This window comes from Ammodytes marinus (assembly GCF_949987685.1).
Source record: "Ammodytes marinus genome assembly, contig: scaffold_54, whole genome shotgun sequence".
Classification (NCBI taxonomy): domain Eukaryota; kingdom Metazoa; phylum Chordata; class Actinopteri; order Uranoscopiformes; family Ammodytidae; genus Ammodytes; species Ammodytes marinus.
The window spans coordinates 152483-164982 of NW_027648095.1; the positions used below are offsets into that span (position 1 = coordinate 152483).

The window sequence follows — 12500 nt, forward strand, 5'->3', positions numbered from 1 at the left end:
GAGCATCCCTGTGTTCCAGGCCCCATACTCTTTCTTTTTACTACACTACATACTAAAGTACAGAAGAGTTTTAGTCTTTTTACTACACTACATACTATAGTACAGAAGAGTTTTAGTCTTTTTACTACACTACATACTAAAGTACAGAAGAGTTTTAGTCTTTTTACTACACTACATACTAAAGCACAGAAGAGTTTTAGTCTTTTTACTACACTACATACTAAAGTACAGAAGAGTTTTAGTCTTTTTACTACACTACATACTAAAGCACAGAAGAGTTTTAGTCTTTTTACTACACTACATACTAAAGCACAGAAGAGTTTTAGTCTTTTTACTACACTACATACTAAAGCACAGAAGAGTTTTAGTCTTTTTACTACACTACATACTAAACTACAGAAGAGTTTTAGTCTTTTTACTACACTACATACTAAAGCACAGAAGAGTTTTAGTCTTTTTACTACACTACATACTAAAGCACAGAAGAGTTTTAGTCTTTTTACTACACTACATACTAAAGCACAGAAGAGTTTTAGTCTTTTTCCTACACTACATACTAAAGCACAGAAGAGTTTTAGTCTTTTTACTACACTACATACTAAAGTACAGAAGAGTTTTAGTCTTTTTACTACACTACATACTAAAGTACAGAAGAGTTTTAGTCTTTTTACTACACTACATACTAAAGTACAGAAGAGTTTTAGTCTTTTTACTACACTACATACTAAAGTACAGAAGAGTTTTAGTCTTTTTACTACACTACATACTACAGTACAGAAGAGTTTTAGGGCCACAGACAGGAGAGAAGAAAAAAAAATCAGATAAGGAAGATTTTATTTTTCATTATGTCGGTAAAATGTCAAGAATAAAGACGATTACTCCAAAATGCTATTGGAGTTAGTGGGGGCATTTATGTATTTTCAGCATACTAAAATTGACCTGCATGTATTGGGACATCCTAAATCTTTTTCTGGCATACTAAATAGTAGGGAAGTATGGAGATTAGAACGCAGGGCATGTTAACGTTTTGAAGCCTTTCATGGCTAAAGGTCAGATAGTGACTTCCTCTCTCTCTTTTTAAAGATGGCGTCTGGCGCTCTGAACCAGTGGCTGCTGGGGACACACCCTCAGAGCAGCGCTGTGATTGGTTACCAGGGCAGTAAGAACCCTCAGGATTGGCTCGTGGCTCAGAAGGAAAGCAAGGTGATTACTGACTTTAAAACTATTATTGTTTTGTATTAAAAAAATAAAATAAATTTTTTTTGAATAAATGTTCAAATTTCACAATATTTTATTTGTTTTTAAAAGTCTCTACGAGGAACTTTTAAATATTTCTGAAACAGTCTCAGTTTTCCTCTGATGATCATCAATTCAGGGTTCGTACAGATGCTTGAAAGTCTGGAAAATGCTTGATTTTCAATCGAGTGTTTTCAAGGTTTGAAATGTGCTTGAAATCTGAACACTGTGCTGGAAAATGCTGGATTTTCTCTTTATTGACCAGTGTCGTAATTCATCAAATTCTTTCATTTTTTTATTCTGTAAATTAAAAAAAAAATCTGTCGCAATGTTTTCTTCGCCGCCGTCTTGTATGCACGAGTGCAGTTGCTCCCCGTGTTTTCTTTCCTGGGACACGCGCCACACCTGGCGATCGCTCCAGGAATTATCCAGAACCACGAGTCGCTGCTCATGGACCTATTGCTCCCGATACTTCCATATCAGATATCCGTTTCCATTTGGTTATGACGAGGCCCTAATAACCGACAGGCATAGGCTACTGTACGGTCTGCTTTAAGTACCTCCAGCTGTACACAATGGGGGAATCGGCACTTCCTGCCAAAGGTAAATCAGTTGAGAATTTTTTTTCGTTAAAACGTATCGGACTATGTCACTCTGATTGACTGTTCAATCATGTTCTTCTTTGCAAGTTACACCAAATCCCGAGTTTGTATGTGTAATTGACTTGTTGATACAAATAAATAGCATGCTAAATTGATGCTCAACACCGTTAGCAATTAGCTGACCAGCTAGTTTTCAATAATGTATTGCTCCAAATTCATGTTGTTAGCTAGATAACGTAAGCTTGGGGGTTACTTCATTGTAACGTGATGTTACACTCATGCGAGGAAATTGAGACCTCCGCGAACGTTTGGAGACAGTTTAGAGACTCCCTCGCGACTGCAGTCTCCAACTTGTCGCAAACTGTCGCAGCCCAGTGAGATACGGGCTTAACAGACATGAGTGCCGTGACTTCCTCTTTCTGAACGCGCATTAACGTTATACTTTGATGTGCACTGTGCATTCGAAGCGTGAGGCGAGCCCCCTCCCTGCACCTTCTCTATGTGTGTTGATAGCGTGCCAAGTTTCCGCTGATAAGAATTGTGTCCCCGCCGGCCGGTGAGCGCGCAATCGCGCATGCATCAAACATATTAACGCTTCAATTTCACTCTAGTAAATTCAGAAGTTCTTTGGATCGTTTTGTACATTGTTTTTGGTACATTTGTTTGAAAATTAGGTTTGCAAAGTTATTAATGGCTCATCCGCCAATAAAAATGCTTTTATTCTTCTGTGTAATTAACTGTATCCTATGTATTGCACATTTATAGCACTTTTCATAACACAAATTAAGGTAGCATAGAGGAGGGAGCCTACTAAAATAAAATATCTGGGTTGGTCCCCAGATGTTTTTATTTTAGTAGGTTGGTTTGCATTGGTGTTGAACTGTTCCCTACTTGTTTTCTTCATGGAATAAAGCCTAATGCTGCTAGTAAAATACCACCAGCCACTCAACCCTCAATAGTAGACATGATATAGAATAATTACCTTTATTACAGTTTAACCAAATGTTTTAACAATAGGCTACAGGAGATATTTGAAAGCACTACACATGCATTGTAGGCTATTCAATTAAATTTGTGTCAGCGGAACCGTGAATGTTCTCCTTTTTTTCATTAAAATTAATGCAGAAAAGGCACACATTGCTTCATAAAAATTCACCAGAATGCAGGAAATTAAGTGTTTAATGCTCAAAGATTTTTGGGGGGGACCCCCAGACCTCCACTTCTAATGTGTCCACACCCAATGTTTACTTAAAACTTGTCCTACGACTTTGCAATTCATGAATTAGTTTATTTTAATAAGATTTTTGATGTTTTATCACATTTTCCAATTGTCTTTTATTTCTGATTTATTATAAACAATATGTAAACTTGCAGGACACTAGCAAAAATAATTGGCTGGGAGAGAGGACACTGCAGCAGCACTGATATAGAGTGACAATATGCTCCATCTCATGTGATATTGCTCAAGTATAGTCATGTTGTTATTAACCTGATAGATGGTCATTTTTGGCATATGAACTAAACTGATAAAGGTCTCCTTAGGGCCATACTGCAATTTGGTGATTGTCCATACACATTATATTATGAACACTCCCATTTTACAGATAAGGCAATGTATGAAATCATAAGCATTTATTTATATACTGTATATATTTAAAGCTTCGGCTTCCTTGAAAAAGTTGACATTGTATCTTGAAAGTGCTGGAAAAGTGCTTGAATTTTACTCTTAAAAAGCTGTACGAACCCTGTCAATTACATGTTACACCAAACGAGACCATCAGCACAAAGAATGCTATTTTTATATAGTTTTTCTTAAGGCCTTTGTCATGGGTATACGCTCACCCAGGAACAACAGCTGGCGTGGTAAAAAACACTACCTCTCTTTTTCAAAGCGGGACGCCAAAATCAACATACACTGAAAGTTCCGCAGAGCACCTTTAAAGAAATGCTAACTTACGCATAATAAGTGAGATGTCGCCAAATTTGCTTATTAAAAAAAATAGAAATAAATTAATTATTGATTTAATGTAAGTTAAATAAGTGTGTGTGTGTGTGTGTGTGTGTGTGTGTGTGTGTGTGTGTGTGTGTGTGTGTGTGTGTGTGTGTGTGTGTGTGTGTGTGTGTGTGTGTGTGTGTGTGTGTGTGTGTGTGTGTGTGTGTGTGTGTGTGTGTGTGTGTGTGTGTGTGTGTGTGTGTGTGTGTGTGTGTGTGTGTGTGTGTGTGTGTGTGTGTGTGTGTGTGTGTGTGTGTATTCTATTGTTTTAGTGTAAGTTAATAAATGTTGTCATCTGTTGCTATGCAGACTGCGTGTCCTGTGCTGGCCTCCATTGACTTCCTGTCGGCCTGGGGTCATCTCAGAGACCTGGAGGCGTGGCTTATCCGTGATGTCATCAGGGAACGGACCAATAGCGGCAGCTCCAGCAGCTTCTCCATCGAGGAGATCGACGAATCAGAGTACAGCATTCCTGAGGAGGAGGAGCTTAACGACTGGCTCATCACCCCTCACACCATGGACACTGGGACAGACACTGCTACAGGTCGGCTTTCAACTGATTGTTCTATTTTATACATTTAAAACCTTATTTTTTACTTAAAGGTGGGGTATGTGATTTCTGATTGGTCAAAATTAACATGAGCGAGGCGAGGCTCCGATTCTTTAGAAGAAAAAAAACGATTCTCTGTTCTTATTGGCTGTTGGGACTGTCAGCTGTTCTCGATCCCAACTGATATCTTCTCCCCAAATTCTCCACCCAACTTTAATCTCAATACCTTATTTTTGTATTTATTTATTTTTTAACAAAGATCACAAACACAACTAACAAAGTGAGCACACAAATGATTTATTATGTTGACCTATTTAAACAGGTTGGAATGCTGCTAGCTGGAGTGACAGTCTGGTGGTAGAAAGGAAAGCACTTTGGTGATGCAAAGGGCTTTCCTTTGTCCTCACTTCCCCTTCACTGCGTTCTCTCACTTCCCTAAAACAGAACTTCAGAAAAGTCCAACTTCAGCTTCAAACCAGACCAAAGAGACGCAGCTGTTTACTGCAGCTCTGCTTTACACACACTGTGTTATTCAGCTGTTCACTGCAGCTCTGCTTTACACACACTGTGTTATTCAACTCTTTATGTTTAGACCACAACCTGGAGCTTTGTCTCTCACTGTCATGGAAACTTTATTTTGGGATATTTTTTTAAGAACACAAACAGAGAAAAGATCAAATTAACAACTAACATGGCGTACTCTACTTAAATCTGGGGTGGAGGATTTGGGGAGAAAATAGCAGTTGGGATAGAGATTTGAATCCAAATACCTCAACCGCTCCACTTGTTCTCTTTGGTCCCTCCCCTATGGTCCCTCCCTGACACGCTCTACACACCAACAAAGTCGTGCCAAAGTGAATGGACAGTCCCAACAGCCAATAAGAACAGAGAATCGGAGCCTCATGTTAACTTTGACCAATCAGAAATCATACACCCCAGCGTTAACAGGTTTCTAAGGACATACAATAAAGTTTTTGAATGACATTTTATTTTATTATTTTTTTGTGTCAGATGCAGAGAAATGGCGCCGCGTGATGAAACCTTTTGAGAACGACTGGCTGTCCTCTGATTGGCTGGTTGAGCCTTCTAGCCCCGCCCCTAACAACGCCCCTAGCAACGCAGCGGAATGCTCATCATGCTGTCAATCACAGGCGCCCGTCGCCATGGAGATAGAGAACCTAGGCAACCTGCTGTGTCTGAAGACTCCACCCACTCCTACCCTGGAGGCGTGGCTTCAACAGGTGTGTGTGTGTGTGTGTGTGTGTGTGTGTGTGTGTGTGTGTGTGTCTGTGTCTGTGTCTGTGTGTGTGTGTCTGTGTGTGTGTGTGTGTCTGTGTGTGTGTGTGTGTGTGTGTGTGTGTGTGTGTGTGTGTGTGTGTGTGTGTGTGTGTGTGTGTGTGTCTGTGTGTCTGTGTGTGTCTGTGTGTGTGTGTGTGTGTGTGTGTCTGTGTGTGTGTGTGTGTGTGTGTGGTGCACACCAATCTCACCACTAGATGATGCATATTACACACTGTAGCTTTTAAATGTTGTCTTTTGTTGTAGGAATGTAGATATGTTTTGCTCCTGTCTTGTTCTTTGGTTGTAAATGGAGCTGCTGTCGTGATAGACCCATTTCAGACTCTTTCAATAAACTAACATAGTCCCATATCTAAAGGTGTGCTAAAACTAACATAGTCCCATATCTAAAGACATGCTAACATGCTGGTATATTGTATGTTAACATGGTGATATGCTAACATGCTGGTATATTGTATGTTAATATGGTGATATGCTAACATGCTGGTCTATTGTATGTTAATATGGTGATATGCTAACATGCTGGTGTATTGTATGTTATTGTGTATCAATAAACTAACACAGTCCCATATCTAAAGGCTAAGCTAATGCTAAGGTGATGTATTGTCATGTTATCCCAGGTGTCTCCAGTGGCTCAGAGCTGCAGGGCCAATGAGCCGTGTGGTTCCTACTCTGACTGTCTGTGTGAGGACAGCTGCTCCAAAGACGCTCTGAGCCAATGGCTGCTCAGACAGGACGGACGGGACAAGAACGGGGTCAAGACCAAGGACACGCCCACTGAGAAGAACCAGCCAATGACTGACAGGCCTGAGAAGAGCCAGCCAATGACTGACAAGACTGAGAAGAACGCACCAATCGCAGACAAGCATCAGAAGTAAACATTTCCAGATTATTATTTTTTTGTGTGATATCGTAAAATGAGCTTCGTTTGTGCATAACCATATTGGTTCATTGAAAGAGTCATCAATTTCAGACTCTTTCATTAAACTAATCTGGTATTATATCATCGTATCATATAGAACGGTATGCTAACGTAATGTGTTGTATGTTACTGCAGGACTGAGAAGAATCAACCAACCGCAGACGAGCTTCAGAAGCCTGAGCAGCCAATCACAAAGCACGCCAAGACCGCGGCGCCCTTCCACCTCCGACAGCAGGAGCAGAAGGTGCTTTGAGCAAGACTTCACTAATGTCTGTCTGTCTGTCTGTCTGTCTGTCTGTCTGTCTGTCTGTCTGTCTGTCGTTCTGTCTGTCTGTCGTTCTGTCTGTCTGTCGTTCTGTCTGTCGTTCTGTCTGTCTGTCTGTCTGTCCCTTCCACCTCCGACAGCAGGAGCAGAAGGTGCTTTGAGCAAGACTTCACTAATGTCTGTCTGTCTGTGTGTCTGTCTGTCTGTCTGTCGTTCTGTCTGTCGTTCTGTCTGTCGTTCTGTCTGTCTGTCTGTCTGTCTGTCTGTCGTTCTGTCTGTCTGTCTGTCCCTCTGTCTGTCTGTCCCTCTGTCTGTCTGTCTGTCTGTCTGTCTGTCTGTCGTTCTGTCTGTCTGTCTGTCTGTCTGTCCCTTCCACCTCCGAGAGCAGGAGCAGAAGGTGCTTTGAGCAAGACTTCACTAATGTCTGACGTGAATAAATGTGGTTTTGAGCCAAGAAGAAAAATATAATGACACACCAAATAATTTTAAAAAATCTTGTTTTTTAGTAGAATTTCTTGGACCAAAGAAGTCATGTTTTATGCAAAATTGTCCCCAAAACCAAAATGTATATACAGAGTGTAGGAGCGTGGCCTTTCAAACATTGCAGTGTTTAGGGGAAATGGTTGTGGCGTGTTGCCCTCCTCTGTGTGTGGTGGATGGCGGCCATGTTTTTAAAGCCTTCTTGAAATGTGTACTTTTTTTTTTTTTTTTAATTGGTCTTAAATGTCATTCCGACTGGCATTAAAAAAATGTAACCTTCCTTCAGCTGTAGCAACATATTTTTATTTTATTAAGATTTTTTGCATTTTCAAGCTTTATTAGACAGTACAGAGTTGAAATGGGGAGACAGAGAGAGAGAGAGAGAGAGAGAGGGGGGATGACCTGCAGTAAAGGTCCACGGGTCGGATTAGAACCCGCGACCACTGCAACGAAGGCCGGAGCCAATATGGTACACGCTCTATCCACTACACCACCAGAGCGCCCCAGGAACATGTTTTAAAGTTTAGGGTAAATGGTTTTGGCGTTTGGTGAATGGCGGCCATGTTTCTAAGCCTTCTTCTTGCTGGTTGCAGGTGCAGGCCATCCTGGAGGCGTGGCTTCAGCCCAGGTTTGGCTCCGCCCCTGAAGAGACAGAGGAGAAAGGCATCAGAGAGGAGCAGAGTGCCAGCCCTTTCCTCCTGCCTCTGGACACACACACCTGGATGCTCCCGGCTCACACACACTCACCTGTACCTGCTCACACACACTCACCTGTACCTGCTCACACACGCTCACCTGGACCTGCTCACACCAGCCTCTCAGAGGACAAGTGGCTGATGAGGAAAAGGAGTCACGCCCAAGCACAGGTATTATACAGTATCTCACAAAAGTGAGTACACCCCTCACATTTCTTCAAATATTTCATTATATCTTTCCATGGGACAACACTGAAGAAATGACACTTTGATATAATGTAAAGTAGTCAGTGTACAGCTTGTATTACAGTGTAAATTTACTGTCGCCTCAAAATAACTCGACACACAGCCATTAAAGTCTAAACTGAAGGCAACAAAAGTGAGTACACCCCTAAGAAAAAATGTCCAAATTGGGCCCAAAGTGTCAATATTTTGTGTGGCCACCATTATTTTCCAGCACTACCTTAACCCTCTTGGGCATGGAGTTCACCAGAGCTTCACAGGTTCCCACTGGAATCCTCTTCCACTCATTCATGACAACATCACGGAGCTGGTCGATATTAGAGACCTTGCGCTCCTCCATCTCCCGTTTTAAGATGCCCCAAAGATGCTCAATAGGGTTTAGGTCTGGGGACATGCTTGGCCAGTACATCACCTTTACCCTCAGCTTCTTTAGCAAGGCAGTGGTCGTCTTGGAGGTGTGTTTGGGGTCGTTATCATGTTGCAATACTGCCCTGCAGCCCAGTTTAAGAAGGTTGAGTGCACGTTTTCAGCGTCATACACAGAGGTTGGCTTTGGAAAATTGACGTATGAGTGCTGCCAGCATTGCTGAAGGGCTTGAAGGGGTGGGGGGTCAACCTGTCAGTGCTCAGACCATACGCCGCACTCTGCATCATACTGGTCTGCATGGCTGTCATCCCAGAAGGAAGCCTATTCTAAAGATGATGCAAAATAAAGCCCACAAACAGTTTGCTGAAGACAAGCAGACTACGGACATGGATTACTGCAACCATGTCCTGTGGTCTGATGAGACCAAGATACATTTATTTGGTTCAGATGGTGTTAAGAGTGTGTGGTAGCAAACAGGTGAGGAGTACAAAGACAAGTGTGTATTGCCTATAGTCAAGCATGGTGGTTGGAGTGTCATGGTCTGGGGCTGCATGAGTGCTGCCAGCACTGGGGATCTACAGTTCATTGAATTCTAACATGTACTGTGACATACTGAAGCAGAACATGATCCCCTCCCTTCGTAAACTGGGCTGCAGGGCAGTACTGCAACATGATACCGACCCCAAACACCCCTCCTAACGACCACTGGCTTGCTAAAGAAGCTGAGGGTAAAGGTTATGGACTGGCCAAGCATGTCCCCAGACCTAAACCCTATTGAGCATCTTTGGGGCTTCTTAAAACAGGAGATGGAGGAGCGCAAGGTCTCCAGTATCCACCAGCTCCGTGATGTCATCATGAATGAGTGGAAGAGGATTCCAGTGGCAACCTGTGAAGCTCTGGTGAACTCCATGCCCATGAGGGTTAAGGTAGTGCTGGAAAATAATGGTGGCCACACAAAATATTGACACTTTGGGCCCAATTTGGACATTTTAACTCAGGGGTGTACTCACTTTTGTAACCGGCAGTTTAGACATTAATGGCTATGTGTCGAGTTATTTTAAGGCAACAGTAAATTTACACTGTTATACAAGCTGTACACTGACTACTTTACATTGTATGAAAGTGTCATTTATTCAGTGTTGTCCCATGAAAAGATATAATGAAATATTTGAAGAAATGTAAGGGGTGTACTCACTTTTGTGAGATACTGTACATCACATATCTATCTATCTATCTATCTGTCTATCTGTCTATCTGTCTATCTGTCTGTCTGTCTGTCTATCTGTCTGTCTGTCTGTCTGTCTGTCTGTCTGTCTGTCTGTCTGTCTGTCTGTCCGTCTATCTATCTATCCATTTATTTTTTTACCGTGCTCACATCTTAAATTTAAACATATTATCTTAAATCTTCCAAACTCTACCTGCTCCTGTTTAAATAAGTATAGTGTACTATCAACCAGGTCATTGTCATGGCAGCCATTCTACATCTGTCTCCTTTTCAGTGATCTGAATACTCACTCATTCTTCTCTTTGTAGTGTTTACAAGTTGAATCAACGACCTATTAAAGCGCTGCTCTCTGTGGCTGTTCATAGTTTAACATTACCGCCATCTCCTTTCTGTTAGCGAGTCAATGGCATTCTCCACTACATGTTAGCATTGAGCTAGCAGACTGAACCCTCGTTCCTCTCTCCCTCAGGACGAGTTGCCCTCCTCTGTGTGTGATCTCTTCTCCTGTATGAAAGTGGACGCAGACAAAGAGAAGTGGCTTCACTCCGCACCTGAACAGGTGAATCAGCTTCTGGAAACACTGTTTGAAGTCAGTGATTCTGGAGAACGCTTGTTGTCAGAAAATCAGTGAATATCTCCTCATGATCCACTACCTGTCTGTACTGGAAAACAAATCCAGTGTTAATACACAGCCTAGACTCTGTAAAATGGTTGACCCCTTTGTTAACATACCAGTTTACAGAGCCTAGGCTGTGTATTAACACTGGATTACTTTTCCAGCACAGTTAGACAGGTAGTGGATCATGAGGAGACATTCACTGATTTTGACAACAAGCGTTCTCCAGAATCACAGACTCCACCTTTTTAATTAGGAATGTAACGGTATCGTCAATGTGTGTGTGTGTGTGTGTGTGTGTGTGTGTGTGTGTGTGTGTGTGTGTGTGTGTGTGTGTGTGTGTGTGTGTGTGTGTGTGTGTGTGTGTGTGTGTGTGTGTGTGTGTGTGTGTGTGTGTGTGTGTGTGTGTGTGTGTGTGTGTGTGTGTGTGTGTGTGTGTGTTTTTCTGTGTGCATACAAATAAAAAATGAACAAATATATGAAAACTATTCTCAATGAAGATAATCACATCACACTGGATTCTTTGAGCCAATAGAATAAAGTTTCCATGTTGTAACAGCTGACTGTGTTTCCCTCCAGATGTGACGTCATGGCGATGATTCTTCTTCTTCTTCTAGACTTTTACCGCTGATCACCGCACGCCATCGCAACCGTCTAAACATGGCCGCCGCAGCCGTCTGTGACATCACAGCGCTCTCCTCCAATCAGGATCCAGCTTAGCTCATGATTAATATGTTAATCAATTAATCGACATTTTCACATTTAATAAGGAAAAAGAGATTGAGATTGAGTTGGATGCAGAACTACAAGTCCCAGAAGGCCTTGCAGCAGCAGGGAGGGAGGGAGGGGGCGGAGTTATAGTTAGATAGATAAGAGCCTTTATTTTAATGGACGCTTATTTTAACACTTTTTATGATTTTAACAGAGTATATTATTCCTTTTTCTTTCTTTGTGTTTTCCTTTCATACTGCTGAACGACAGAGAGATGTGGAGAACTCTGGCAACACACACACACACACACTCACACACACACACTGTCAGCATACACACACACACACACACTGTCAGCATACACACACACACACACACACACACACTCACACACAGTGACACACACTCACACACACAGTGAAATACACACACACTCAGTCAGCATACACTCACACACAGACACACACACACACACTGTCAGCATACACAGACACACACACACACACAAACACACACACACACACACACACACTCTCTGAGCTCAGCAGTGATTGGTGCTTCTTATTGACGCTCGGGGGGGGGGGGGGGGGGGCTCTGTAATTTAAATCTATGATGTCATCAGAACTCTGCAATAATAAAACATCTGACATCACCGTGTCTCTGGCATTCATTTATCCATACAGGTTAAAGGTGCAGTCAGTGATTCTGGAGAACGCTTGATGTCAAAGTCAGTGAATATCTCCTCATGATCCACTACCTGTCTGTACTGTGTGAATATCTCCTCATGATCCACTACCTGTCTGTACTGTGTGTGCACTGGGGGAAAATATCTGGTTAATACAAAGCCTAGGCTCTGTAAACTGGTGTGTATCACTTAGACAACAAGCGTTCTCCAGACTGGCTGACTGTGTGTTGTGTGACAGAGTGGACAGACAGGTCTCAAACTCAGTCCTTCTAAGGCAAGTGTATTTCTATAGCACAGTTCAGACATGAGGCCATTCAAAGTGCTTTACAGGGGCGTGACATACATCAAGATTAAAATACATCAAGTATAGAATACACATTAGGAAAGAGAATAAAACAATGAATAGAAATAGTAAAACAAAATGAGAATCACGGCTTAATCCATTCAAACAAAACCAGGGAAGATTTCTACATTAAGCTGACTTGTAAATTCAGCATCAAGGCTTTTTAAACAGTCTGCATACAGTGTTATACACACACACACAGACAGAGAGACACAGACAGACAGAGAGACACACACAGACAGACAGAGAGACACACACACAGACAGAGAGAC

At 42.0% G+C, this 12500-nt stretch overlaps 1 protein-coding gene across 1 annotated transcript in view; it reads left to right on the forward strand.

The window, feature by feature from the left end:
• The window catches only part of ncoa4 (nuclear receptor coactivator 4), a 25723-nt gene extending 13955 nt beyond the window's left edge, over positions 1 to 11768 (forward strand). The window contains exons 7-14 of the mRNA XM_080054943.1: positions 1084 to 1203; positions 4141 to 4375; positions 5393 to 5622; positions 6298 to 6551; positions 6735 to 6843; positions 7938 to 8210; positions 10343 to 10432; positions 11069 to 11768. Of these exons, the coding sequence (XP_079911069.1) occupies positions 1084 to 1203; positions 4141 to 4375; positions 5393 to 5622; positions 6298 to 6551; positions 6735 to 6843; positions 7938 to 8210; positions 10343 to 10432; positions 11069 to 11074 (1317 nt within the window). The 3' untranslated portion in view covers positions 11075 to 11768. The remainder of the gene's footprint in view (positions 1 to 1083; positions 1204 to 4140; positions 4376 to 5392; positions 5623 to 6297; positions 6552 to 6734; positions 6844 to 7937; positions 8211 to 10342; positions 10433 to 11068) is intronic.
• The last annotated feature ends 732 nt before the right edge of the window (positions 11769 to 12500 follow it).